Here is a 27,721-nt window from a genome sequence, read left to right on the forward strand (position 1 = left end):
TTTATCAAGTGCTCGGACAACGTTTAACTGCTTACCGTATGTCAGACTGTTTTAATTACTTAACGTGAATTATTCATTTAATCCTCCCACCAACACTATGAGGTATGTGTACTATTATTCATTCCCATTTCACAGATAAAGAAACAGAGCTCTACTCAGGCCCTTCCCAGGTTATACAACTAGTAAGAATTAGTGGAGCTGGAACCGGGCCCCAAGCAGTATGACTTCAGTTTCTAAAGAATAAAATAAATTTAGGTTCTAAAAATAACAAATCCGTTAAGTAGTAGGATGTAGGAGAGTTAGGTTTTTAGAGCTGCAGAGGTCAGAGACATACAGGGACACTATCTCTTCCCCTAATTAGGAGATGTAGGTTTCTATTAAAAAGACCTCCGGAGTTCTACCATTGTGGGGCTATAAACAGCTTTCACTCAAAAAGCTTGAAGGAAGGATGAGAAGGCAGAAGGTGCCTATACTGTAAAAACTACAATGGCAAACAATCAGATGGTGTTTGTGTGCACATCCCTAGTTTGAAGTAAGTTTCTTAAGTACCAGGTCATGGGATGGATTTTCCTAGTTGAAGAGATCAGAATTTGAATGGGATCAAGTCATTAGATCTAATCAATTCATAGGGGATGAAGCAACAGTTTAAACATCACCATGGTGATGTAATCATCAGATCCACACTGTAGGGAAATGATCAGACAAATGGCCTGGTTTCTTCAAGTAAACAAGCAAGAAAATGATAACAGTGTGAGAGTCTATCGATTATCTGAAAGTGTGATAATGGTGTTACGATTATGTTTATAAAAAGTCCTTAATTCTTAGAGATGTAAAACTGAAATATTTATGAATGAAATACGATCAGCTCTAGGATTTATTTCAAAATAGTCAGGGCGGGTGGTAGAGTAAGTAGAGGCATAGAGACTAGCCATGAGTTAATAATTGTTAAAGTTGGGTGATGAGTAAAAGGAATTCATCAAATTCTCTTTTATAATGTTTGAAATTTTCCATTAAAAAAAACAATTCTTAACAGTGATTAAAAAGAACAAAGCTTCCATAATATGTGAGGCAAAATCAGGTTGAGAACTACAGGTCGAGCCTAAGATATTAACACATCAAACCATTAAAACTTAGAATTGTTTGACTTTTTGAGATTTTGAAGTGTTCAGGGTATTTCCTTCAGGTCCGCTGAGTAGGTGGGCTTCTTCAGATGCTGTTACTGACGCAAAAACATCTTCACAGAACAACAGCTTTCAAACTCAAGCTACCCATTAAAAGTCACATGGGAAGACTGAAAGACTCCCAGTATCCAGGATGCACTCAGAACTACTAAATAGCAGAGACGTAAAAGCTCTCCAGGTGTGCACAGAGGATGAAAGCTGCTGTTCTAGAAGCTTCTGCACATCAGGGGTGCACAGGGGATGAGAGCTGTTGTTCTAGAAGCTCCTGCACAGCAGGTGTGCCCACAGGATGAAAGCTGCTGTTCTAGAAGCTTCTGCACCTCAGGGGTGCACAGGGGATGAGACTGCTTAGAAGGAAGCAGATTCTTCAGCTCTACCTGGACCTCTAGAATCAGAAGCTGTGCTTTCCCCAGCTCCCAGGTGACGGGGCCGCACAGTCAACCATGAGAAGCATGGCCCTAGATGGCAACTTACAAACAGACCGCTGTTCCCCAACCCTTTCAGGAGAATCACCCGTGGCCTTCATTTATGAGCAGGTTCTCAGCTCCTTCCCCAGGGGCCCATGAGGTGGGGCCACACTGCTTTAAAAATCTACATGCCCTCCTCTACTATGGTGAGGGTGAATATTTTACAATGCTGGTGAACCAGTTAATTTTTTCTTATAAAGTCTTTCACGTGGGGGAAAACGTCAGAACCCAGTGTATCAGCATGTTTACATGTCGTCAGTGGGGATTCCCATGAGGCACTAGTGGTAAAGAACCCGCCAACACAGGACACATAAGAGATGTGGGTTTGATCCCCGGGTCAGAAGGTTCCCTGGAGGAGGAAATGGCAACCCCCTCCAGTTTTCTTGCCTGGAGAACCTCCATGGACAGAGAAGCCTGGTGGGCTACAGTCCATGCGGTATTAAGGAGTCAGACGTGACCGAAGCGACTTCGCATGCAGTCACTGAGAAAAGGGGCTGCACAAATGGGCAGCTCTGCACCACTGGGGGCTCTGTGACACCCCCTCCTGTCCCAGTGAACTCGAGGTGGCTCTATGGAGGCTCTGCCGTAAGACGGCCAGCGTTTACAGGCAACTCACCCTCCTCCTTGGAGAGTGCTCATTTTGTCATTAGGATGAGTTCTGAAGACAAAGTAATCAGCCCCTCCAAACACAAGCTGACTTCCTCAAGGAAAGTTGTGCGATCCTCTCAGGCACCACCTCCAGCAGGATGAGGGAACCCCCAGAGCAACACCCCCAGGCCAGCAGTGTCTTCCTTGGCCGAGTCAACTTCTTGGCTCCTCTGTGTCACACACTCCCTACAGGGCTGGGGACCTTCTTCTGCCTTCTCAGGGAGGTGGGAGGAAAAAGGCTTTTCAGGAGAAGGTGAAGTAGACCCTCAGTTCCTGATTCTTATCCAAGCTGATTGGGGTCCCTCCTCTAACCACTGGGCTTTTGTTAATTTATTCATTCTGGCCCCTAACTGGGTCTTATCAGTCAGGCACTATACATGGTACTGAGGATAGAAAGATGAATAAAGACAGTGTCCTTGATTCCCCAGAACTGCTGGGCTGCAGAAACAAATGTGACCCAAATGGTGATAGGTGCTTAGTCATGTCCAACTCTTTGTGACCCCACAGACTGCAGCCCGCCAGGCTCCCATAGATAAAAACAAACTCCAAACCAGAGGAGCTGCAGGGAGACAGGCATATGGTGCAAGGAAAGCTCTCCCAAAAGACCTCACCTAGTCCCGGGAAGACTCCCTAAAAGAGACGCCTGAGCAGAGATCTGACTGACGACGTGGAGGTAACTCACTTGTGCAGCCTGAAGTGAAAGGAGCGTCCCAGACAGAAGACCACAGGGGCAAGGCCCACGGGAGGGGTCAGGGGGGCTGGAGGCTTGGTGCACAGAAAGCTGACAGCTAGGCAGGAATCCAACCACGAAGGGCCTTGGAGGGGTCTGTCAGAAGTTTCATCTTCTCTATCACGCACAGTGAGGAGCACCGATGCAGAGGAGAGGATGGTGAGAAGCCTGCTGGATCCACCTGCTCAACCTGCTCCACGGAGCATGGATGCTGGGGCCAGAGTGGCTGGGGAACCATGCAGGCAGCTACCGTGTGGTCCAGGTGCGAACCAAAGCATAGCTTCTCCTGTATTGTTCCAGTGCGGCAGAAAAGGGGGGTGGTGCTGAGTGTGTGTGCCGGGAAGGGGAACCTGGCTGGGGCAGTTTGGGAGAGTGTGTTTGCACTGAGTGCTCTGAACACCAAACCTTGCTGAGGCTCCATCTTCCCCGCTGACCATTAATTAGAACCCCGCACTCCAACCCCGACACGCTGCTCTGCCCACCTTCTCCACCTGGTGTGTTTCCGCTGTGCTGAGACTTATGCCAACACCAGTGACTCTAATCAGTAGGCAGCAGGATCTTAAAAAACAACCCTGGGAGTGGGGCTGCCTTCTCTCACTGTCAACATCACATTATAAAACATCACCTCCGAGGAGCAGGGGTTTCGGACCGCCTTCTAACTAGCTTTCCCTTTACACGCTTTGTGACTGTAAAGAGAGGAAGAGGGGCAAGAATGCGTGAGGGGGGGTGTGTGATCCCACACTTGTCCTGCAGGTCCCGCCCCACTGCCACCCTGGTGTGTGCCGTAACGATAGGGCTAACCATACAAATGTCTAAGACTGATCAAAGTCAATACAAAACACCAATACAGTGTATTAATGCACATATATCGAATTTAGAAAGATGGTAACGATGACCCTATATGCGAGAAAGCAAAAGAGACACAGATGTGAAGAACAGACTTTTGGACTCTGTGGGAGAAGGCGAGGGTGGGATGATTTGAGAGAATAGCATTGAAACATGTATATTATCATATAATAGATGGCCAGTCCAGGTTCGATGCATGAGACAGGGTGCTCAGGGCTGGTGCACTGGGATGACCCCAAGGGATGGGATGGGGAGGGAGGTGGGAGGGGGATTCAGGATGGGGAACACATGTACACCCATGGCTAATTCATGTCAATGTGTACCAAAAACCACTACAATACTGTAAAGTAATTAGCCTCCAATTAAAATAAATAATTAAAAAAAAAAAAACTGATCCGCTGATGAGGCCCCTCAGAATCACGAATACGAAATACTCTAGAAAAATATGGATTTTTGGAAAGTGTTAGCAGGGTGCTGAGAAGTGTGTTCCAAAACGATAAGATTCAAGTTTCCAAAAAAAGGGTGATGCAGAGTCATCCTTTAAAAATGTAGGTCAGACCACATCAAGCCTCTCTGCTCAAGCTCCTCCGCTCTGCGCTCTAAACTCTGGAAACTGCCCCAGCCATCAGCACCCAGCTGGCCCTCTCCTCCCTGATCGCACCCCCTACCGCTCCGGCCGCTCAGTCCCCTCCAGCCCCTGGGCCCCTCACTGCTCCTCACACCACCAGACTCAATCCCACCTCAGGCCCTCTGCCCACGCTGTCCCTCTGCCTGACCCACCCTCCCACCAACACCTCCAGCGCACCCCAGCACCTCGCCTGATCCACTTTTCTCTCCATAGCACTTGAAGTGAAAATGAAAGTATTAGTCACTCAGTTGTGTCTGACTCTGTGACCCCATGGACTGTAGCCCTCTGTCCAGGGGATTTTCCAGGCAAGAATACTGGGGTGGTTTGCCATTCCCTTTTTCAGAAGATCTTCCCCATGCAGGGATCAAACCCAGGTCTCCTAAAATGCAGGCAGATTCTTTACCACCTGAGCCACCAGGAAAGCACTTATTACCTTTTAATACACTGTCATTACTCTTAAGAGTTTCTTAAAAAAGCACAGAATCGATGTGGAGAAAGTGGAACCTTCAACTGCTGTGGACAGGAGTGTAGAGATGGTGCAGGGGCTGTGGAAAATAGTCTGGCAGTTCCTCTTAAGGTTAAATGCACAGTTACTATATGATTCAGCAATTTCACCCCTAGGAATACACCGAAGAGAACCGAAAATACGTCCATATGAAACCTTATACTCATGTTCACAGCAGCATATTTATAATAGCCAAAAAGTGAAAAAAATTCAATGTCCCTCAACTAATGAACAGATAAATAAAATACAGCATATCCACACCATGGAATATTATTCAGCTGTAATAAAAGAATGAGATTCTGATATCTGCTATGACATGGATGAGCCGTCATAACATTGTGTTCAGTGAAAGAAGCCAGGCACAAGGGCCACATACTGCAGAGCTCCATTTACATGAACTACTGAGGACAGGCAAACCTACAGAGACAGAAAGTAGATGAGCGGCAGCCTAGGGCTGGGGCAGGGGGGTGGGGGGGTGGGGAGTGGCTACCAAGGGATATGGGGGTTTCTGGGGATGATGAAAATGTTCTCAGATCGACCAGGGTGATGGCTGCAGGAGATGCAAGAAATGCAAGTTGGATCCCTGGGTGGGGAAGATCCGCTGGAGGAGGGCATGGCAATCCACTCCAGTGTTCTTGCCTGGAGGATTCCATGGACATAGGGGCCTGGTGGGGTACAGTCCACAGGGTCACATGGAGTCAGACACGACTGACTGAGCAGCTGAGCACACCCAGTTGCACAACCCTGTGAATGTGCTAAAAACCACGATACACATCACGGGGATGAACTGGCAAGGCACGTGAATGAAATCTCAACAAATCCGTCAAAAAGAAAAGCACGGGGCCGAGAGCTTACCTTTCACAGACTTTATAGCCTTCATTGACACTCACTGCCTTGTACTTCATGTTGCCTTTGGTCCGCTCCAGCTCCCGACACCAGTCCTGAAGTGTGTCAAACATTACAGCGTGCTTCTTGGGGTCCGTAGCTAACAAAATAAATGGAGAAAGACACTAAAATCTTGTCGTGAAGTCCTGGTGTTTTAATGCTGTGAAAGTGGCTCCTTGGGCCCCAACTTCCTTCACAAAGCCCATTTTTATCCCTGCAGAATGAACTCACTGCTTCATCCTAACCTTGTTCCTTTCTTTCTGTCATTCATCCAAAATTATGAGCGAGGCTCTGTCTTTTTGTACCAGGGGAAAGGAGCTGTTCTCGTTCCATTCCTTGCAAAAGTAATTTATAGCTCCATTTGCAGTCATCTGACCATGAGATAATTTATATAACATAAAAAGATCCCGTGAAGCACTAAAAGACTGGCTTGGCACAAATGCCAAAATAATAAAATATTTTTAGCCCTACCCATGTGTGCATAAGATGGCAAACTCATTTGAACAGCATGTCAGATTCCTGAGTCTAAAGCCTCCTTGCCAAGAAGAGGAGTCCTCAGTGTGACACCTGGCTCCTGAAGGCCACAAAGGAGACGGCCACGTTGAGGGTCGGGGCCCATAGGCCAAGGGCCACATCTCGCTGATGGGGACTTCTGCTCCTCACCCTGCCACTCCCTGCAAGGAGGAAGGGCTCAGGAGTGCTGCTCACGCAGCCCAGCAGGTGTGCCCGTGGTCCTCCCCACAGGACCGCCCGATGCGGGTGAAGTGCACCAAAACACCCTTGGGTGGTCACATGGATCAGTTCGTTCCAAGCTGTGCACATCTTTAAAAAGCAAGCCTTCTGGGGAAAACAAAGTGTTAAATTAAATGTCCACCTGCTCCTTTTAATAAAACCACATCATAGTACAAAGAATGATAATACAAACAATGATTAAAAACAACAACAACAGTAGTGAAGCTTATATAGCACTTAGGATGCCAAGCACTATTCTGAGCACCTTACATGTAATAACTCAATCCTCACAACCCTACAGGGTAGGCAATATTATTTCCTTCATTCAAACATGGCACAGAAAGGTCAATTAACTCATCCAAGGTCACATAGCTAGGCAATGGCAGAACTGGAATTCAAACCTAGGCAGCATAAATTTTCCATAAGGTTAATAGATGCAAATAAACTTCCCCACAGACATAAGTAATACCAATATTCCTATTCAAGCATATTAGGTCATTTTCTTAGCAACACAGATTAAGTTCTTCCCTAAAATGCCACATCACAAACATTTAGGACCTTTCAGCCAAAGCATATTTGTGAATTATTAAACCTGAGAAAAATGAAAGATGTTCCCATTGCAAAGCACCCATTTCTACAAACCCCTACACAATAAAAAACTAACTGGTCCACTTGCACCTCTCAGTTATAACCTTTACTTTATCAAAGAAAGGAGGCTGGAAGGAGAAGAGAAGGATGCTGGAATTTGAATAGAACACAAGATGCTACACAGCCTAGACATTCTGGCACAAAAAAAACCCTCCATAAGGTAATGAAACTGCCAGGGTCAGTCAAGGTAAGGGTTTTGGCACACAGGTCGACACCTGCTGGGGAGCTGGGATATGTCCTGTGCTGACCCAGACCAAGAGTCAGGATACAAGGGAGAGGCAGAGCTCCTAGAAACAGAATGATTTTCACATGTAGACCCAATAAATGTTTATACGAAGTGCAGCAATCAACAGAGGTCGTATTTTGTACAGCTCAATCAACAGAGGTCGTATTTTGTACAGCTCAATCAACAGAGGTCGAATTTTGTACAGCTCATACTGCAACACGCTGTTGTAACCAGTGCCCAGCTAATCAGCACGTACACGTATTGCTACCGTGAAAAGACTGTTCACAGACAGGAACTTACTAAATGAAGGCACAAGTTTTAGGCTCAGACTACTAGTAGTGCTGAGTACATTTTCATGTCAATGTAATTCTCTGGGCAGCATCTGCCCTGAATAAGCAGTTACACTCTCAATTAACCCTCACTCAATGGCTGTACCCTATGTGCTGTGCATTTAACAATCTACAGTCTTCAAAACATTCATGGGAAGCATTAACCCTGCTGTTTTTTAAATGAGAAAACAGAGGCCTCAGGAGTTAAGCGCCATCCTCAGGGTCTACGCTACTAGCAGCTGGACAAAGATCTGAACTCAGGAGGTACAGACCTGGAAATTCACACCTTTTCTGCAAGATCACCACAGTTCCCCAAATGCAGCCTGCTCTCCCAGAGATCTTCATCTCTGCACACAACAGTTTCACTGCCTCAAACACTCCTGAGTGCCTTTCGGATACAATCTCCACCAGCAGCTCAGGCCTGGCCTTTGCCCTCTGACAGCCCTCCCTCCCCAGCGTGGCCAGTCCCTCCCACCAGAGCACACAACACTCTGACTGGTTGCTTATTTCTTTTTCTGGCTGCGCCATGTGGCGTTCAGGATCCTAGTTCCCCAACCAGGGGTTAAACCTGGGCCCCCTGCAGTGGAAGCACAGTGTCCTAACTACTGGACCACTGGGGAATTCCCTGACTCAGTGCTCTTAGAGGGCAGAGATGTAGTCCTGTTCGTATTTCCAGTGTGCCTGACCCATAGCAAGCATTCGAGAAACATTTACCAAGTGAGCAGTTGGTGACAAAGCAACTCTGCATTCCACAAAGCACAACATGTGAAGGTAGGACATGTCATGTCCCTGAAGAAAGGCTCATGACACACGGGAAAGGTCAACACCAACTTCACGTTCAGAGTGACGGGCAGATAGGGACGTAATGTACAACATGACAAATACAATTAACACTGCTGTGCGTTTATGTATGGAAGCTGTTAAAGAGAGTAAATCCTAAGGGTTCTGACCACAAGGAAAAGATTTTTGTTTCTTTAATATCATGTCGATGTACGATGATGGACGTTCACTAAAATTACTGTGGGCATCATGTCATGACATATGTAAATCAAATCGTTATGCTGTGCACCTTAAACTTATACATGCTATGTCAATTATATCTCAGTAAAACTAGAAGAAAAAAAATTAAAATACTAATTTGGAATTTAAAAAAAAAAAGGAACGGGAAGAGCAAGTGAACAGACGGAGGGGAGAGATCCAGAGAAGGATGAAGACAAACATCTGTGGAATCACTGTACAACACTGGGCATTATTAATAGCTAGTTCAGATGACCAGTTTCTTACTAAAAAGATTGCTCTCTTTTCCAGGGAACCAAATGGAAAACATTTGGAATTTCAAGTTTTCGAACCAAACCAGTTTTCGGATGTGCTCTCTTGTGTACAAGTGTTCCCTTCCCCACCCCCAAATATTTGCTATAAAGCATGTTCTGGCTGTTTAAAAACTTTCTAGAATGCAAGACATTTTTGTAGGGTCTTATGAAATGAAATCAAGCCTATGAAAGTGGAAAAAAGAACCCAGGGACAGAAAGGGTGATTTTAAACTTGTCTCAATTTTCTTTCTCTATAGTCTCACATTTCCAATGACAATCTGTTGATTTAATCTTTCATAAGAACCCATCAAATAATCCTTCACAAAAAGCAAACAAACCTAAAAGATAAGTTAAAGCAACAAAGATCACAGGAAAGAAACAGAAACCTTTTTTAAAAAAAGAAATTTGAATCAATCACCCAAGTAAAAGGTGACCCTTGCTAGAAAAGATGGGGAAAAAAACCCACGGATGGGTTTTCTCCCATGAGCTGCAGGTAGGAACTGGAAGGGTCCTGCCTAACTGCGGATGAAAGCTTACCTGGGCTGTTTCGTGCTGCAGTCGCGTAGGAAAACAGAAACAATCGTTTAAGCAGTTTAGGGGCCTGGGTATGATGAATTATGCCACTGACAATCTACAAAGAACCAAGTAATGGATACAGTCATGCTTTTGGCAAGTAAACACTGAGAGACAAGACCCAAGTTGTCTAGGTTTTCAGTAATGCCCATGGGCTCCGCTGAGCAACATGCTAACTCTCATTGAGGTCTGTATCTGTGATATTATCTCTTGGAATAATGCCACACAAACAGAATGCTAACTATTTTGTCAGGTTTTTTAAGAGCTTTGAATTTCTAGGGCAATTTTTAAGACATAATCTAATTTATCAAAGACAAAGTGCTAAAAAAAACTTAAGTGCCATATTCAGACACTCCAAAAATCTGACATGTCAAAAATGTAAAGTAAAAGAAAGTGAAGTCGCTCAGTCATGTCTGACTCTTTGCAACACCATGGACTGTAGCTTGCCAGGTTCCTCTGTCCATGGAATTCTCCAAGCAAGAATACTGGAGTGTGTTGCCATTTCTTTCTCCAGGGGATACTACCGACCCAGGGATTGAACCCGGGTCTCCTGCCCTGCAGGCAGACTCCTTACCATCTGAGCCACCAGGGAAGTCTTTCTACAGATGTAAAGCTGATACCAGATAATAAGCAAGACACTGAGCTATTCTGATCTATGTGTTATGGCCTTAAGGATCTTCTTCTAGAAGACAGCCTTCCCTTGGTGGCTGACAGTAAGGAGTCTGTCTGCAATGCAGGAGACCCAGCTTCAATCCCTGGGTCAAGAAGATTCCCCTGGAAAAGGGAACAGCAACCCACTCCAGTGTTCTTGCCTGGAAAATCCTTGTCTGGACGGAGGAGCCTGGCAGGCTACAGTCTATGCAGTCGCAAAAAGTGGGACACGACTGAGCGACATCACTTGCTTTCTTTCTAGAAGATAAGGAACTCAATCTACCATGCTTTTTGTTTGAAGTTCCAAACAAAAAGTATATTTGGACAGATGATGAAAATCATCATTCAAATGGAAGTTTCTTGCTTCTTAGGGAATTTTCCATATCTATACCACTTTTTTCTGCTCAGAACAAATACTGGGGTCATGTTTATTATTCTAACCAAACTCCCGTGCTACCTGAAAGAAGATTAAGGGGATATCTAAAAAGAATGTCTAATAACTCACTGTAGCCAAAGCCAACAGATAAACTGACCTCTTGCTAAAGGTTTTCCCTGATGCATTTACCATGACAGTGGCAAGTCTGAGACCTTCAATATCTTAAGAGAAACCTTGGAACTTAAAATAATCACTGTAACCAGTTCACCTAGTTACACACGTCAATTTGCTGCAGCAACCAGATTAAGTAAGTGACCAAAAGCACAGGCTCATTTGGTGACTCATTTTGCCCATGACCATGTACCTCCACCTCCCTCCACATGCAACCACGACCCTCCAGATGTCAACTCCTTCATTTGGGAGTTGGGGGTCATTGCTGCTGCTTTTGGAAAGGCTGGTGGGGTCGGGGAAGGGGGCTGCTTCTAGCTGCTCCATCCATCTTCCCCTCCCTGACTGCCTTCTGACCCCGGTTTCCCACCTCCCACCCTCTGAAGGCTCTGGGAACAAACATGGTATGAATCGAAGGACTAAACGTACCGTGTGCCAGGACAATACAGTCCTGCTCTACCAAGTTATCTCTCAATTCTAATCAAAGCACATGAGGTTATAACCAGTTTCAACTTTACAGAGTGAAAGGCTCCCCTCAACCTTCGTGCAGTGGAAGCAAGAACTGAGTAAGCGGGGAAAACCTGATGGGAAATAAAACCTAAAAACACATGCGACTAGTTACCCTTTTGACTTCCTCTTCTTTTGTGTACCTCAGACAGAAGTGGAACACCCGGAGGTCTTTACAGTGGATGACGAGCTTCTCAGGGTACTTCTTCAGCTGTCCAAAGAGAGTCTTTTTTTTCTCATCAAACACTACAAAACAATGAAATCAAGAAGGGAAATCATGCTATAAGACAGGTTAATGCTAAAGAAACAAGGTAAACTGCTAACTTCCAAGGAGGCCTCTGAAAAGTGAGCGGAAAGGCGTCATCTTTTCAGTAACCATTAGCACGGCCCCATCCCACCCAGCCCGGGCCTGTCCCACCCAGTAGGAGCCTAGGACTCTGCAACAGCCAGGGCTCCTCACTCCTCCAGAGGAAGTACAAGACCAAAATGGATCTGCCACTGGCAGCAGAATCAACTCCTGCAGAAAACTCAGCTCTGAAAGCTGAGATTATGAAAGATGGGAGATCATTAGGGACCTGACCTGGGACAGCCGACTCCCGGGTTTATGGCTAGGGCCCCTTCTGACCCTGACCCTGAGTTTGGACATCCTGGTGCTGGGAACTCCATCAACAGCTACCGAATAATTGCTCACAAAGCCTTGACTACCAAAATAGAGAAGTGATGCGAAGAGAGGCTTTGTGTAATCAGCAGAATAGAGAGCTGGTGTGCTACAACAGACTTTTACAGGTTAGCCTTTAAAGTAAGACCTGCGTGGCTAACCCGGAATACGGCCAACACCTAGCCTGTAATGGCACTGTGGAGTATTAGAAAGAACAGGCTCACGTTCAAGGCCAAGCTTCGCCAGCTACTAAGCTCCTCCTCAAGTAAGCCACTTCACATCTCAGTTTTATCATCCATAAAACTGATTAAGATAAATGGGTGAAGAAATTTTAATAAACTATAAAAGGCCAAAAAACAAAACCAACCCATCATTACCAGCTGTACATTCAAAGGCCTGAGGAACACAGATACTCACCTCCATAAATCTGATCAACACAGTGAAGGGTAATGTCATTTTCTCCTATGACCTTATTCTTAAACTGCGTTTCCTAAAAAATTCAAAAGGAAACAACTGTGATTCCTTGCTAAGCACTGTTAAGACATTTACAAGCACAATGAATTACTATTCCCAACTTGCATACTAAGAAAAATGAGGAGCGGGTGGGAGGAAATGGGCAAAGGTGGTCAAAATGTACAGACTTAGGTTATATTATAAAGTAAGTAAGTCCTGGAAATGTAACATACAGCATGGTGACTATGGTTAGTAACACCGCACGGTACATTAGAAAGTTGCTAACAAGGTAGATCTTTAAAGTTCTCACCACAAGAAAAAAGTTGTACAACTACGTGAGGAGACGGATGTTAACTAAACGCATTGTGATGATCATTTCACAATACATACGTATCCCAAATTCATCATGTTGTACATCTGAAACTACTACAATGCTGTATGTCAATTCTATCTCAATGAAACTAAAGAAAAAATAAATGAAAAGGTATAACGCCCTAAACAAACAGGGAAATGTCACATCCCGAGGAAAAGGACAATGAAGTAGCAAAGTGTGAGAAATGTTGTGAACACTTGTTTTCAAACCGAGGCAGGACATGTCAGTCCTGGGCTGCTCCCAGGCCAACAGGCCAGGCAGCTGCACACGCGCTCTGAGAGGTGCTGGGAGGTGGCACGCGGGTTCAGGTTTTTCTACCCAAATGCAGATGAGTGATAGGTGAGTGACAGAGCTATGAGAGGGCAGGAAGAAGACCCCAGGAGATTCACATTTATGCAAATGCTATCTCTGCACAGGACTAGGAACTAGGCTGTTAACGCAGAGGCGGCACAGAGGCCCACACCGTGAGGCAGCGAGATGCTGCCATGGCCGGGCTGACCGGCTTCCAGGACCGCACAGTGTGCTCTGAGCGGCGCAGACATTCCTTTTCTCTCCTCTGGTCACTCTTCATAAGGGGGACAAGTCTTACACAAGAACACTGCTGCTCGGTGCAGAGCAAACACAAACCCAAACTCAAGTGCTGCATTCAGCACCAGTCTCCTAACCAAACTTAGTTGCTAAATTTGGGGAAGAGTTCAGTGCAGAGAAAACAGGGGGAACTAGTGTTTTTGGGGAGCTGTGATTCCCGAGTGATATGTACCGCACTGAAATACAGAAGAAAATAAAAAAGTTGATGGTGTCAACCTATGAGGTCCAACGCAGGCCAGCATGACGGGAGGCACTGGTGGAACTGCAGAGTGGTCCTCCCACCAAAGGAGGGAGAGCAGATCACGGGTGAGAAGGACTCTGGCCTTTGTGTTTACATGCATTAAGGGCAAGTTACTGAGAAGCTGGGGAAAAAGACAACGGGGTCACAGGGGCAGTACTACCCCAAACTCAGCCAAGTGCAGCTCACACGCACGTCATTATCCAGGGCAGATTCATCGTCGCCCAAGAAAGCAATCTTGAAGTCTGTGCAGACAAGCCTCCCGTAGATTCCACGCTGACAGGAATCTTCCTGGACACACTTCAGTACTGTGCTGGCTTCACACAGCAGCTGTTCACCTGATGGAAACCAAACCAAAGTGTCCTGAGAGTTCTCAAGCAACATACAGAAGGCAAGCAGTACAAGCGTCCCTGGCTCTGTTCCTGTAAAGACAAACACAGGCCACGACACGGCAGAGGGGGGCTGCAAAACCCAGGGGGAGACAGAGCAGCGTGGGGCCCACGGAGAAGTGGAATCACAATGACTCAGATACACCTTCACATGGGGCACTTCTATCTTCTCACTGCAAATAATGGACGTGTCCAAAGGGGTAGAAACGACCTAGGCTGCACCGGCAGGCACAGATCTTAGTGCTTCCATTACTTGAACCCGAACAGACGTTCTGTACCCGAGCAGAAGCGGTACCCAAGCGAGCAAAGCCAGACGGGCTGGCCGGCAAGCTGTGGAATATCGTTCTCGGGCTCTCCTTCCTGCGAGAGTGGCCATTCCTTACCCCGGAAAGAGGACGGGGTGTGTGCCTGGTCCGGAGCTCTCAGGCAGCTTCCTCAGGCCCAGGGGGTACAGCATGACCGCACTTGGTCTGGCTCCGCAGACAAGGATGGGAGGAAAAGGGAGGTCAGAGGTTTGTGGGAAAGCAAGCCTGTTTCCTCCCTTTCTTCGCTGAGCATGTTTCCTCTCACTACGTCACCTTTCCTGCTCTCTCTGCAGACGCCCAGCAGCACGGGAGCTGTATTTCCTGGTGACAGAGAGAGACAACTTCCGTCTCCAGTCAAAGAGATGAGGGTTTAGGGATAGGCAGGAAGCGGAGAGGCTCATGAGGGCCGGATGGTGAGGACAGAAAAATAAAAGGAGGATACAGGGAAACGAAAAACTGTATAAAATTTTAAAAAAAGCAAAAAACACCTAAGTGTAAATACTTTGGGACAAGAAAAAACGGAATTTTCTCCTCATCTAACAGACAAGCATCTTCTTATAAAATCTCCCTCTGGATTTTCCCTTCAATGTCTTTAAATTTACCATTTGGCTCAAAATTAATCTATTCTAACTTTCAATATGAAAACAAAGAAGAATTTCAGATACTAAGACTATGAAGGGACACATAAAACATTTCACCTTGTTTTTTTCTCTCTTCCAAGCAGTTAAATACAATAGAAATACAGGAAGATGGTTCTGTCACCAGCTCAGCCTCTACAGAGGTCAGCGTCTTCAAACCACCAGACTTGAAGAAAACAATGAAGTGATGAGGGCCTCACCAGGGTTTAAAATAGTCTCAGAAAAAGTGCCTTAGCTGAGTTCAAGGTAGAAGGCACGTGAGCAAGGCTTTCTATGCTTTCAACCCCTGGTGTAAAACAGCTTTAAAAATAAATAAATAGAACAGCTTTAATAGTGAACCTCTCCCAAGGCCAGGCAAGCCATACGGATCCATGCTCAGGCACTGGAGACCTCGCCACACCTGTCAGCCAGTACAGACAGACAGAGTCTCAGGTCACATGAGGCACAAGCTGGGAAAGATCTTAATCTAGTCTAGGAAACCTGGGCTGCACAGTGGAGACGAGACGTCAGGAATCCAGGGAATGCAAGAATGTGTGTAACACTACGCTGAAGACAAAAGTAAGCTTCCAAATCTTTACCCCAAGAAGAGGAAACAGAATAGGATATATGGATTGAGGTTTAGGCCATTTTTATAGGGAAGAGCCTCTGACACTTAATAATATATTTTTTTTAAGTTAGAGATTTCTGATGTTTATCAAATAAGGTGATCAGTCAGAAACTTGTGCATATTCATGCTGTCCCAATAAAAGGGAATAAAATTAAAAGAACTAGAATGAGGCCTCAATTGTTTTGGGAAATGTACCAAAAAATACTTATGAAAAAAGCTGGGAAAAAAGAAAGCAGGAGAACTAAAGGCACAACTCACAGGATAGCCCTATATATGGAGAGCCTACACCACCAAGTTTGTTTCTGAATTCAGAAATGATTAAAACTCAACTTATGCTATAGACAGTCACTCTCCTCTATCTCAAAACAAAAACAAAAACAAAAACAACCAATCCAGTCTCCTTGGTGATGACAAACAGCAAGCCCTGGCAGCCCAGGGTTGGGGAGTTGGTTAAGCCCCAGCTGGGTGGGATGTAAGGATCTAGAAGGGACCAGAATCTTCCAGATAGGGACCAGAAAAGTTGATGGGGCCAAGTAATGCAACCTGAAAAAAGACCTCATTTGCTTACAAAGAGGTGAGAATTTCCCGCCTTTATTTTCATCCGCTGTGGGTAGGAGGAAACAAAAATTCTTTGCAGATGTTGTAATATTCAGTCCCAGGTGTGCAGACACTGAACTAAAGACCTTGATATTCTGGTCCAACTCATTATTGTCACACACTGTGTGGATGAAAACAAAAGAGTTTATATATAGTGCTAGTAGAAATGACATAATTTATTGCTGGCTTTGAATTGCACATGAGGAGGTACAACGCTAACATGACTGTTACCTGGCAACAAGTGAAGAGTTACTTCCTTCTCGGTTGCTTCCCTTTCGTTTGTGTGAATTTCCTAAAAGAGAAGAGCAGAGGGTAATATATTTAAGGGCTCAAATGAATAACATAAAGCCATGCTTTCGGAACACATGCTAAAACATCACATTCAGCAGCTTTTTGTTTATTTGACAAGCTAGGTGTTTTTTTTGATTGAAGTATAACTGATTTCTCAAATGGTAAAGACTCCACCTGCAATGCAGGAGTCCTGGGTTCGATCCCTGGGTTGGGAAGATCCCCTGGAGGAGGGCATGGCAACCCACTCCAGTATTCTTGCCTGGAGAATCACCCAGAACAGAGGAGCCTGGCGGGCTACAGTCCATGGGGTTGCAAAGAGTCGGACACAACTGAGCAACTAACATATAGCTGATCTGCAATGTTGTGTTAATAGCTTTTTAAAAGTAATTAAAAAAAAACTTTTAAGAAAATAGGTACATTTGGTTTGTTCTTTTTTGGGGGCAGCATAGCATGTAAGATCTGAGTTCCCCAACCAGAGATTGAAAGCCAGCCACCTGCAGGGAACACAGAGTCTTAACCACTGAATCACCAGGGAAGTACCTAAAGTATCTTTAACTAAAGAAGCCAGAAAATTTCAGCAGGTCAGTTCAATGGATTACACTAACGATTCAAAAGTGACAGTGATTAGGAGGAGCAGGGATGGGCACTCCCCACATACAGGAACAGACGTCACTCAGCAAGGCAAGGCAGCTTGAGCAGAGTCTGGGAGAGAATGGAAGACAGCCCAAGAATGATTCCCTTCTTCCTCCAGTGAGAATCAAGGATCAAAACTAAAGCAGACTGCTGTGTTTCTGAGAGAAAATGGACCTGAGTAAAGGGCTTGAAGGTAAAAACAGGAAGCTATGAACGTGTCAAGTCAATACTGATCCATCCACTCTGCAGCATGCGCCTGCGTGCTGAGTCACTACAGGATGTCTGACGCTGTGATTCTATGAACTGCAGCCCACCAGGCTTCTCTGCGCATGGGAATCTCCAGGCAAGAACACTGGAGTGGGCTGCCATGCCCGCCTCCAGAGGATCTTCCCGACCCAGGAGCGAACCCATGTCTCTTCTGTCTCCTGCACTGGCAGGTGTGTTTTTTTACCACTAGTGCCCCCTGGGGAGCCCCGCAGCACACTAGGGCTCAGAAAAGGTGGCTGCGAACATATCTGCTCCTTCTAAGTTACCTAAAACCACACAACAGTGCCCCAGGATGCAATCATTTCTAGTAAAGAATCAAGGCCAGGTTCTTCTGGGTTTTTTTTTTTTTAATTTACTTATTTTTGGCCACACTGGGTCTTCATTGCTGCGCGCAGGCTCTCTAGTTGTAGAGAGCAGGGGCTACTCTTTGCTGTGGGTGCACGGGCTTCTCGGTGGGCTGGCTTCTCTTGTCGCAGAGCACGAGCTCTAGGGAGCCCGTGCTTATTGCTCTGCAGAATGTGGAATCTTCTTGGACGACAGATTGAACCCATGTCCCCTGCACTGGCAGGAAGACGCTTATCCACTGGACCACCAAGGGAAGGCCAAGGTCACTGTCTCTCAATTAACAATGTCTTCAAACGCTTCTATCCAGGGCTCAGTGTCTACCGGATATTCAAAGATAACTAGCAATCCTTAATGAGTGAATGGACCAAAACAACAATCATAAATGGCTGTTAACTTTAAGTCTCAATGGGGGTTACTTCTTTATATAGATTTTCACTACTTTCAAAAACAATTTATCCCCATACCAGAATATTCATGTTAGACATCCGTCTACTGGCATCTATAATATCACCTTTTAAGTATCCAAGTGCATGCTTATTTCCCTCTCTGTAACAGTATTTTTCCAACTAGGGCTTGTATCTACCAAAGGGTTGTAAATCAACTTAGTGGGTCAAAATCAAATTTTTCCACAAAAAGAAAGAATAAAAAATATCATACAGTAAAACACTGGGGAAAAACAAAAACTGTTAAAAAGAGAGGCGTGTTGTTGGGCCCCCTCATCACCTATGAAGAATTCTTGCCAAAATATCTTACTCCACCTGCTTGAGCTGCTTGCTACCTACCAGTTTATAAGAACACTGGGGCAGGGAAACATGCTAAATGACACTGTGGGGATGCAGACAATCAAATCCTAACTGCAGGAAATGCTACAAAACACAACCAGTTCTGTCAACGTATTAAAATGAAGTATTTTTACTTTGTTTTGGGTAGAAGTTTCTGGGTGGTATGAGTTTCCGGAACCTGTTGATTCAGATTGAAGCCCCCCAGTACTAGAAGAAACCACAGTACAGCTGAGGCCAGGAGAGGCCAGACAGCCCATCTTGAGGCTGAAGAATGAAGTCGTGGTGTCTTCAGAGAACCCGCTTGGTGCCTGGTCTGTTTTGGAGATGACTATGATTTCCATCCTGGGAGAGGCCAATAAATGAAGCCTCCCTGACGCAGCACCTCTCAAAGCTGTGGAGCATCAGGTCATCTGGGGAGCTTGTTCTTCACCTCCGCAGACGCTCAGGCCCCACCGCAAGCCTGAGGAATCAGAGTGTGGGGGCCGCAGCTGAGTCTCTCATCTATAAACACTCCCCAGGTGACTCTGACACACTGCTCCAGGTTACACAAGAGAGACTGTTTTTTGCATATGTAAATGCTAGGAGTGGATTTGGTAATTCAGAAATTCTCATTCAGAGGTTTCATCATCTGTCATTGACAAAGAACTAAATTAAAGCACAATTATTTTTGACAGGTTTATCATCTGTGTCTGAGGAAAGCAAAGCTATGCATTAAATTCAATCAGCTGTTAGAAAACTAGCAATCATCTTTAGTGCTTGGAATTCAGCTGAAGAACTGAAGCCAGGACAGAGAAGACAGCCTTACTGTTACGCTGTCCACAGAAGTATCATCTTCCGACTTAAAGATTTTATACTACCCCAAATTACTGACGTACATCAATTCTTGAAATGGTTAGTGAAATCCTTTAGTTTACATCCCATGAACACAGCAGTCAGGAGACATCTTTCAGGATGGTGCCACCCAAAACTCCCTTGTCCTGGACGAGTGTTCCCTGCTTCCCTAACCTCCTTCCTGGAGAGAACCACCTCCTTCCCACCACCTGCGTGAGCTAACAGACAAGACATACTTGCAAACGGCTGATCATTTTATCTCCCCCATTAATTTGGCTGAAGGGTGAGAAGCTTATCAAGCTGGCTACTTCAGCTACGGGCTTTGTAGCATGTGTGCCAAGTCACTTCAGTGGTGCCCGACTCCTGGCGACCCTATGGACAGTAGCCCACCAGGCTTCTCTGTCCATCAGATTCACCAGGTGAGTATAAGGGCGTGGATTGTCGTGCCCTCCTCCAGGGCATCTTCCCAACCCAGGGATCGAGCCTGCATCTCTTCTGTCTCCTGCGCTGGCAGGCAGGTTCTTTACCATTAGTGCCACCTGCGAAGCCCACAGACTTTGTAGATTTGGCTACAAATACGCGGCAGCAGAGAAAGCTGTTCTGTAGAGAATGACACACATGAAGAAGACAGGTGGAGACAAAAGACCGTCCCCCAAACAAATAAGCAGTCCTGGCCTGGTCTCCATGGATCTTCCAGGTTCTGGTGATGCCCAACCACGCCTCTGGCCCACAGTTCCAAGCAGCACACCTGTATCTTTATAACAGACTCCCTTGTGAGCCAAAGCCAGCTACAGCGATTCTGCTGACCGGCACCGACGGTACTGCCTTCGGTCAACTGCACCAACAGCAGAAACCAGAGATGAAGGAATCATTCGTGCAACATGTCAACGTGCAGTATGTCCAGGGCTATAGGATTAGGAACTGACATCAGAGACACCGTCTCACATGTAAGACTGCCGGGAATCACACGCCAGACTTAGCACCTGCCACTTCAACTGTGTGGATTTCAGGTGAGGACGTATGAGGCCTCCAGGCTGTAAAGGCTCACAGGGTTTCACCATTATTCAAGCGGAGAGAGCCCCCCCTGAATGGCGGGCCTTGGCAGCTACCCCCACAGTCTCTGCATGACTTCTCAGGGTGTAGGGGCGCATATTACCCCCTGCTCTACCCTTTCCCACATACCAGGTAAAGCAGAAACTGCCTTAAAAACAAAACACCCCACGGACTTCAAGTGGTTAAGACTCCTGCTTCCACTATAGGGGGTGCAGGTTCGGTCCCCAGTCGGGAAACTAAGATCCTGCGTGCTGCATGGCGTGCCAAAAAAATCCCATAATGTTCTTAGCCTTGTCATTTCCAAACTAAGTCATACAGTGTATGTATTTGTGTACACACACACAAAAAAAAATATATATATATATGTATTGTTCAGTCACTAAGTTGTGTCCAACTCTTTTCGATACCATGGACTATAACCCGCCAGGCTCCTCTGTCCATGGGATTGTCCAGGCTCTTGCTGGACAGAATGCTGGAGTGGGTTGCCATCTCCTTCTCCAGGAGTCTTCCTGATTCAAGGATTGAACCCGCGTCTCCTGCATTGGCAGGGGGTTCTTTACCACTGAGCCACCTGAGAAGCCTATATACATGTTCAGATGTATATAAAAGCAGAGGATGCTAGGCTTCTAAAGATAATTGAGGTTTGTATGTGAAAAAGAAGAAGGAGATTTATAAGAAACAAAGGTAACTGAATGAATCTCTAGCAAGTGCTAGGAGCTCACAGCCCAGTGGGGAGACGAGACAATACTAACACACTGTACCGCCATATGCGACAGGATGATGCTTTAAGGAAGGCTCTGACGGGGGCTCCAGGAACACAAAAGTGGGGACCTGACTCAGTAGAGGGACCAACAGAGGGCGGGGGAAGGGCAGACTGTTTAAGCAGTCTCCCTGGAAGTGGCTCACAAGGAGTGTGCAGGAGTTCAACAGACGGACCAGCAGAGGGAGGAGGAAAGGAAAGAGAAGGTGGGGTGACAAGGAAGGCCATTTTAAGGAGTCTGGGCTTCATCCTGCGGGCTGTGAGGAGCAAGGAGTTTAAGCAGACTGCACTAAACACATGGTGTTTACTATCTGCAACAAGTGTCTTTCAGGTAACAGCACAGGACTAAGTCAGAAACCTGGGTGGGTTCTGGCCTCCAGAGCAAGCGGGACCATCTGGGCAAGTGTCCTGGCCTCGGGCTGCCCACCGAACAGAAGGGAATCAGGAGCTCACTGCCTGCCTTATGATCACATCATGACAGCGCAGTGAGCCTCAGTATTTGTGCTCTCAAAGGAGGCAGGGTCCACGGTGGCTCGCCCTCACTAGAACAGCAAAGGAGACCCCTGCAGACCAGCCCTCGATTCTAAAACACAGGCAAGACAGGGCACTCCGATCTCAGAGGGGAGAAGATAAATCTACCAGAAGCATTTCCTCGGAGAAAAAAGGAAAGGACTGGAGGCCTCTTCCCCTCATGGAAAAAGGGAAACTGGAGACTCACCCTTGTCTTTTTCAAATGCCCCAGAAGCTTATTACACATTTTTCACTTTAACAGTAGGGACTCCTTGGTACTTCCCTGGTAATCCAGTGGCTACGACCCAGTGCAGCCAAATAAATAAAAATAAACATATTTTGTAAAGAGTAGGGACTCCTCCTCTTCTCTGGAATAATGTTAAATACATTCTGATGCTGGCAACAAGTTGCTGACCAAAAACTGATCTGAGAGAAAGGAAAACCCACCGAGCAGCTAGGTTGTGGAGGAGCCAAATATCTCATGAAGTGTGTGGGAAATTTTAGCATGAGAAGTGGCGGCAGAAAAACCACCAAGATTTCTAACAGTGCTTGACTTCCTACTAAAGCTGCCACTATTCATCAGACTTCCTTCAGCTGCAGACAGGGAGAGGAGAGGTCAGAACAATGCAGTAAGATACACACTGCTGCCGACAAGCTAGTGTTCAACAAAAAGGAGTCTAACCACCCAGTACATGTGAGCCCTTGCCTCGAATGCCACTAAATAACTTTGTGTGAGTGTGTTGTTAGCCGTTCAGTTGTATCCGACTCTCTTGAGACCCCACGGACTGGGACCCGCCAGGCTCCTCTGTCCATGGGATTTTCCAGGCAAGAATACTGGAGTGGACTGTCATTCCCTTCTCCAGGGGATCTTCCCAACCCAGGGATCAAACTTGGGTCTCCTGCATTGCAGGCAGACTCTTTACCATCTGAGCCACTAGGGAAGACTAAACAAGTAAACAGCTTTACTTGTCCAAAACATAGATCATACAGCAACCTCAGCTATTTGAAACACTGCTGAAAATCCCAAAGTGAAAAAAGACTTCTGAGCAGTAAAGACAGGTGTGTTCAAGTTTGTACATGGCAATCAAGGCCCTCCACAAGCTGTCAGTCTCAGCTTCCACTTCAACTGCACACGTTTAACTATAATAATAAGTCACATTTATTAAGTTCTATGATGTATCAGATAAGTACTCGTCATAAGTATCTCATTAATCCGCATAACACCAGAACTGGTACTGCTTCCATTTTACAGATGCAGAAACTGAGGCTTAAAGAGGTTCAGGAACTTCACTTTAATAGGAGAATAAGTCACTAACCAAGGGTTCGGCCCAAGCCCTGACTAACTCCAGAGCCCACATTCCTTGCTGCTGTGTTCCAACAAACACGGTCTCTAGTTTCCTACCACAAAACATCCATTGCGTGTAACAGAAAACCAGTCTCCTACAAAACTCATTAGAACAAATTAGAAAAATTCCCTTACGAGAACTGTACTCCACTGTACAAGGCTTTGCCTCATACAGGACAAAAGCACGTGAAAGCAAGTGTCAGCTGCGCGCCTGAGAATCTGCTGAGAGACTGCGGAGCAACCTGGTTGTTTCATTCCACTGGTTCTCGGAGTTTTCTCTAGTGTCTTACCAAGTTCACATTCAGGATGCGCATATCTCAAAAGTGTGGAGGACCTAGAATCTTGGCAAAGGGGGAAAAAGGGACCTTGAAAAGAATGGGGCGGGGGTCTCTACCGTGAAGTTCTCCTAGGCCAGATGCTTGTAAATGTTCATGTCAACCCTTCACTGCTTACAAGGGCTCTGAGTCAAAAACCAAAGTTGTTATTCTCAGTTTAATTTCATCCAGGCAGAAGGGCAAATTCCAAGAGGCAACATAACTTCCCTAAAGGTTCCAAAACACAAAATTTCTTTCTATCACATCTGGCACCAAGTGCTAAAAAGACACAATACAAACATTTTTATTTCCTCCAAGTCGCTCCACTGCTCTAAAATGGACACTTAATACTCTGGGAAGATGCATTTGTGCTACATATTAGGTGGCAATCCATGTGTATCTCAGAACAAAATTTACCTTTTTTTAAAGCAGAGTTGTAGTTTTAAGAATTTAAGTTTTGTCTTTCCCCTGGTTTCTCCAAACTTCTCTCTGTGCATGTATTGAAAACAAGTAATACAGACTTGAGTCAACAGTCCAAACCCAGCTCTGGTACCTACAGACATGCATTTGGGCTTGCCATTTAACCTGACTGAGCTTAGTTTCCTCCTGTGTGAATGGAAACAATACTACCTGGTATGAGGTTATCAATAGAAATGGGTGTAAACATCTGGCATACATATTCAGTAAATGAGATCTGTTACAACTATTGGACTGAGCAGAATCTGTCCTTCCTGATTCCTTTCTTTTTCTCTTCCTTTCCTCTGATGATTAAATAAAGATTTCAACATACTACTTAAGAGCTACAGTTATTTAAGATTCTGCATGAGCAAAATAATTTCTGCTTCTCTTGTCAATCCTATTTCCCACATTAAACGAAACTGACTCCACTCAGGAGACTTCTCAATTCTTTTTTCTGTGGATCAGAAAACTGCCATTAGCAACACCCAGACTGGTCCTAATTCCATTAGATTTTGACTACACAGGACTATCTGAAGTCATGGAAAAAGAAACGGCCTTTTTCTATTAATAGGACTTGTTTTCTACAATGAGTTAGGTCTGGTCATTTGGTGTCTTTTTCTTCTGCAATAGAAAGTACTCTGAACCCACTTACAAGACCAAAAGAGTAAACTAACAGCTTCCTTAAGAGAACACCACATCTGAGGAAGAGACTGCTCAGGCATAGCGACAAAAGGAGAGTTTTCTCAACTACTGAGTGTATTCAAAGTAGGTTAAACTGAGAATTCCCTGGTGGTCCAGTGGTTTAGACTTGATACTTTCACTGTCGTGGGCCTGAGTCTGATCTCTGATAAGGGAACTAAGATCCCGCACACACACACAAAGTGGATTAAGCTACTGAAACCTGGTGACAAGCTGAGAATAAAAACTTACACAAGTACTTCTGCACTGGAATTTAAAGAGCCATACTGCAGGCTAATATCAATATCTAATATCTACATCACTAATATCTTACTTGTTTATCACTTCAAAAACAGTATAAATAAGCACCATCACCATCAACCACCCCTTCACCCCTGAAATCAAAATATACACCAGTCCTGAGAAGAGAAATTATCTAGGGGACTCCAATAAATCAGGGTGTGTAAACAAGAATGAAAAGGAAACCCTCCCCTTAGAGAAAAAGTGAAATTCTCCCTTTTCTCTGGGAAGCCACCTGTACAGGTTGGGGAGAAGGCAGGGAACACAGAATGGAGGGTTCTCACGTCTTACATCTCTTTCCCTTACATGTTTTTATAGTATTTTTTTTTTTAGACCCCATAGGAAAAACACAGAAAGAACTAACAAATATGGAGATAATATTTTAATATTTTAAAGTGTTTTCTCTTTTTTTGAGAAACAAGAGTTGTAACATCTGCTGTTGCTGATCCTGGGGGAATGAGCATAGCTGAATGGAGAAGATGGGAAGTGGTTAACAATAAGGCAAAGCCCACGTCTGGATGCTCCAAGGGTTACAGGACACAATGAAATTCCCATGTGTACATCCTCCTCCTGATCAAGCTGAGTTCTCAATGCGTAATAAGCTGCTGTCTTCATGGGCAAATTTACTGGGCGAGTGATTAAAGGCTATCCAACTTGACCTTTACAACTGGATGAGAAAATACAATCTCTTCCTTACTGACATCACAAATTACTCCATCGTGACTCAGGGGTTGCTGGTGGACTGCAGAAATCACAAGTGTCCACTCTATGAACGTCAAAGTGGCTACTCTCAAGGGCCAGACATTACGGAGGCTGAGAGGAGAATAATAGTAACAAACATTTCTAGAGCCTTACATACCAGGCCTGTTTAAAGGGCTTTATACTTATTAACTCATTTAATCCTCACAGTAACCCTTGAGGGAGGGCTCTTATACCCACTCTTCCCTCCACTCTGCAGGTGAAGACACTCAGCTAGCACGTGGTGCAGGTGGAAGTCAAACCTGATAGCTGGCTCAACCTTCGTTCTTACACGAGGTCACATTACTTCTGTGGAATGAAGGGAAAAAAGGAAAACAACACAGGAAGATCACTGAATGTATCTGCTAGACAAGCATCACTGAAAGAACCCAAAGCGTTCGTTGTTCAGTCGTGTCTAATTCTTTGCTTCCCCATGGACTGTAGCCTCTGTCTGTGGGATTTTCCAGGCAAGGATATTGGAGTGGGTAGCCATCCCCTTCTCCAGGGGATCTTCCGACCCAGGGATCGAAGTTGGGTCTCTCACATTGCAGGCAGAGTCTTTACCATCTGAGCCAGCTGGGAAGCCCCAGGAAAAGCCTCAAATTGTTGTGGAGAGGGAAAGAGACTGAAAGGGAAAAAAAAAAAAATACATCTACCCCCAGGAGTAATGGCTGCTGTGTGGGGAAGAACTCAGGGGCTTCCTCAACACCAGCTGAGAGCTCACCTCTTACGACTCACTCCAATCCATCCTCCAAGGCCTAGGTCTCTGTTACTCCAACCAACCCTCGAGAATTCCGTGAGAACCCTGTGCAGTCCCACACTCCAGGAAAGGCCCCAAGGTAAATAACACAGTATGGCCTGGGCTACCCTGTGCTTCCCTTCAAAAGCATGTCATATAGGAGTCCCCTTTACACCTCCTTCCCCTTCACCCTCCGTATCCAGTCTTCGACCAAATCCTATCGGTACTGCCTATTACAGACACCCAGAGCCCATGCTCCTCTCTCACCTCCACCAGGACCAGCCTAGTGCAGGCTCTCATCATCGCCCACGTGGACCAGTGCAGCAGCTTTCCAACTGCTCAGCCTGCATCTGCCCCTTTGGCACTCACTGCCCACCCTGGAGGGGCAGTGACCCCTCAGGACACAGCCTGCTCTGGGTGACCGGTGGGAGAAGGACAACGGCCTGAGAAAGCCCACCAGGTTCTGCACAGCCTGGTGCCCGCCTCCCTATCCAGCCTGGTCTCCCACGCCCTCCTCCTCAGCCTGCATGTCGGCCACACCGGCCTTCCGTCAGCCTCTAGTACCTTCCAAGCTCCTTCCGCCTTGAATCCAAGCCCCTGCATGGAATGCTTCTCCTCTCTGCCCTGTGAGTTTCTGTGTATCCATCAGACCTCAGGACAAGGGTCATTTCCTCTGGGAAGCCTTCTCTGCCATCAGGCTCTTTAAGCCCTGTGTATCTTTCCCTCTTAGCACTTGTCACAATTGCAGTATCACATTTGTTTATGTAATTATTTAAGTCTATCTCCCCATCAGTTTATAAACTCTTTGAGGGCAGGCTCTCTGTTTTTCTGTTCACCATATTGCCCCAGAATCCAGTGTGTGCGCGTGCGTGCTAAGTCACTTCAGTCGTGTCTGACTCCTTGTGACCCCATGGACTGTAGCCCACCAGGGCCCTCTGTCCACGGCATTCTCCAGGCAGGAATACTGGAGTGGGTTCATGCCCTCTTCCAGCAGATCTTCCTTACCCAGGGATCAAAGCCATGGCTCTTATGTCTCCCGTATTGCCAGGCAGGTTTGTCACCACTAATGCTGCCTGGGAAGTCCCAGCACAGGCCTTGCAAATAGTAAGTGCTCAAAAGATTTCACTGAGTAAGTTAGTTAATAATGACTTTAAGTAATGAGAGGTTTTTAAACCACTCCAGCGGGGGCCAGAGAAACATTTGGAAGATTAAGAGACAATATCGAGGCTTGGGTATTAACACGGGCGGCATCACCAAATGCTCTCATATTACTGGGAAGAACATTCCACTGAAGACTGTCACGCATATGATATTCATCCAGAAAGAAAGTCGTGAAGCCTGTCCAGTGAGAGAGGCAGGACAGCAGCCACCATGGATGGACTTGGTGTCCTCCCAGGATCTCACAGGCAATTCAACCAGC

At 45.8% G+C, this 27,721-nt stretch overlaps 1 protein-coding gene and 1 non-coding gene across 4 annotated transcripts in view; both read right to left on the minus strand.

The window, feature by feature from the left end:
* MTMR12 (myotubularin related protein 12) overlaps positions 1–27,721 on the minus strand; it is a 79,393-nt gene that overhangs the window by 35,517 nt on the left and 16,155 nt on the right. For all 3 annotated transcript variants that reach the window (XR_005724757.1, XR_005724756.1, XM_040262283.1), the window contains exons 2-7: positions 16,488–16,548; positions 13,916–14,058; positions 12,486–12,558; positions 11,526–11,656; positions 9,673–9,766; positions 5,861–5,990 (exon numbers count right to left, since the gene is read on the minus strand). Coding sequence is in view for 1 of the 3 variants with exons in the window: in XM_040262283.1 (XP_040118217.1) it covers positions 5,861–5,990; positions 9,673–9,766; positions 11,526–11,656; positions 12,486–12,558; positions 13,916–14,058; positions 16,488–16,548 (632 nt within the window). In the remaining 2 variants the exon portion in view is untranslated. The remainder of the gene's footprint in view (positions 1–5,860; positions 5,991–9,672; positions 9,767–11,525; positions 11,657–12,485; positions 12,559–13,915; positions 14,059–16,487; positions 16,549–27,721) is intronic.
* TRNAG-UCC lies at positions 8,373–8,445 on the minus strand. Its single transcript has one exon. It is a non-coding gene; the product is annotated as a tRNA-Gly (tRNA).

Source organism: Oryx dammah, unplaced genomic scaffold (assembly GCF_014754425.2).
Source record: "Oryx dammah isolate SB20612 unplaced genomic scaffold, SCBI_Odam_1.1 HiC_scaffold_20, whole genome shotgun sequence".
NCBI classification, from domain to species: domain Eukaryota; kingdom Metazoa; phylum Chordata; class Mammalia; order Artiodactyla; family Bovidae; genus Oryx; species Oryx dammah.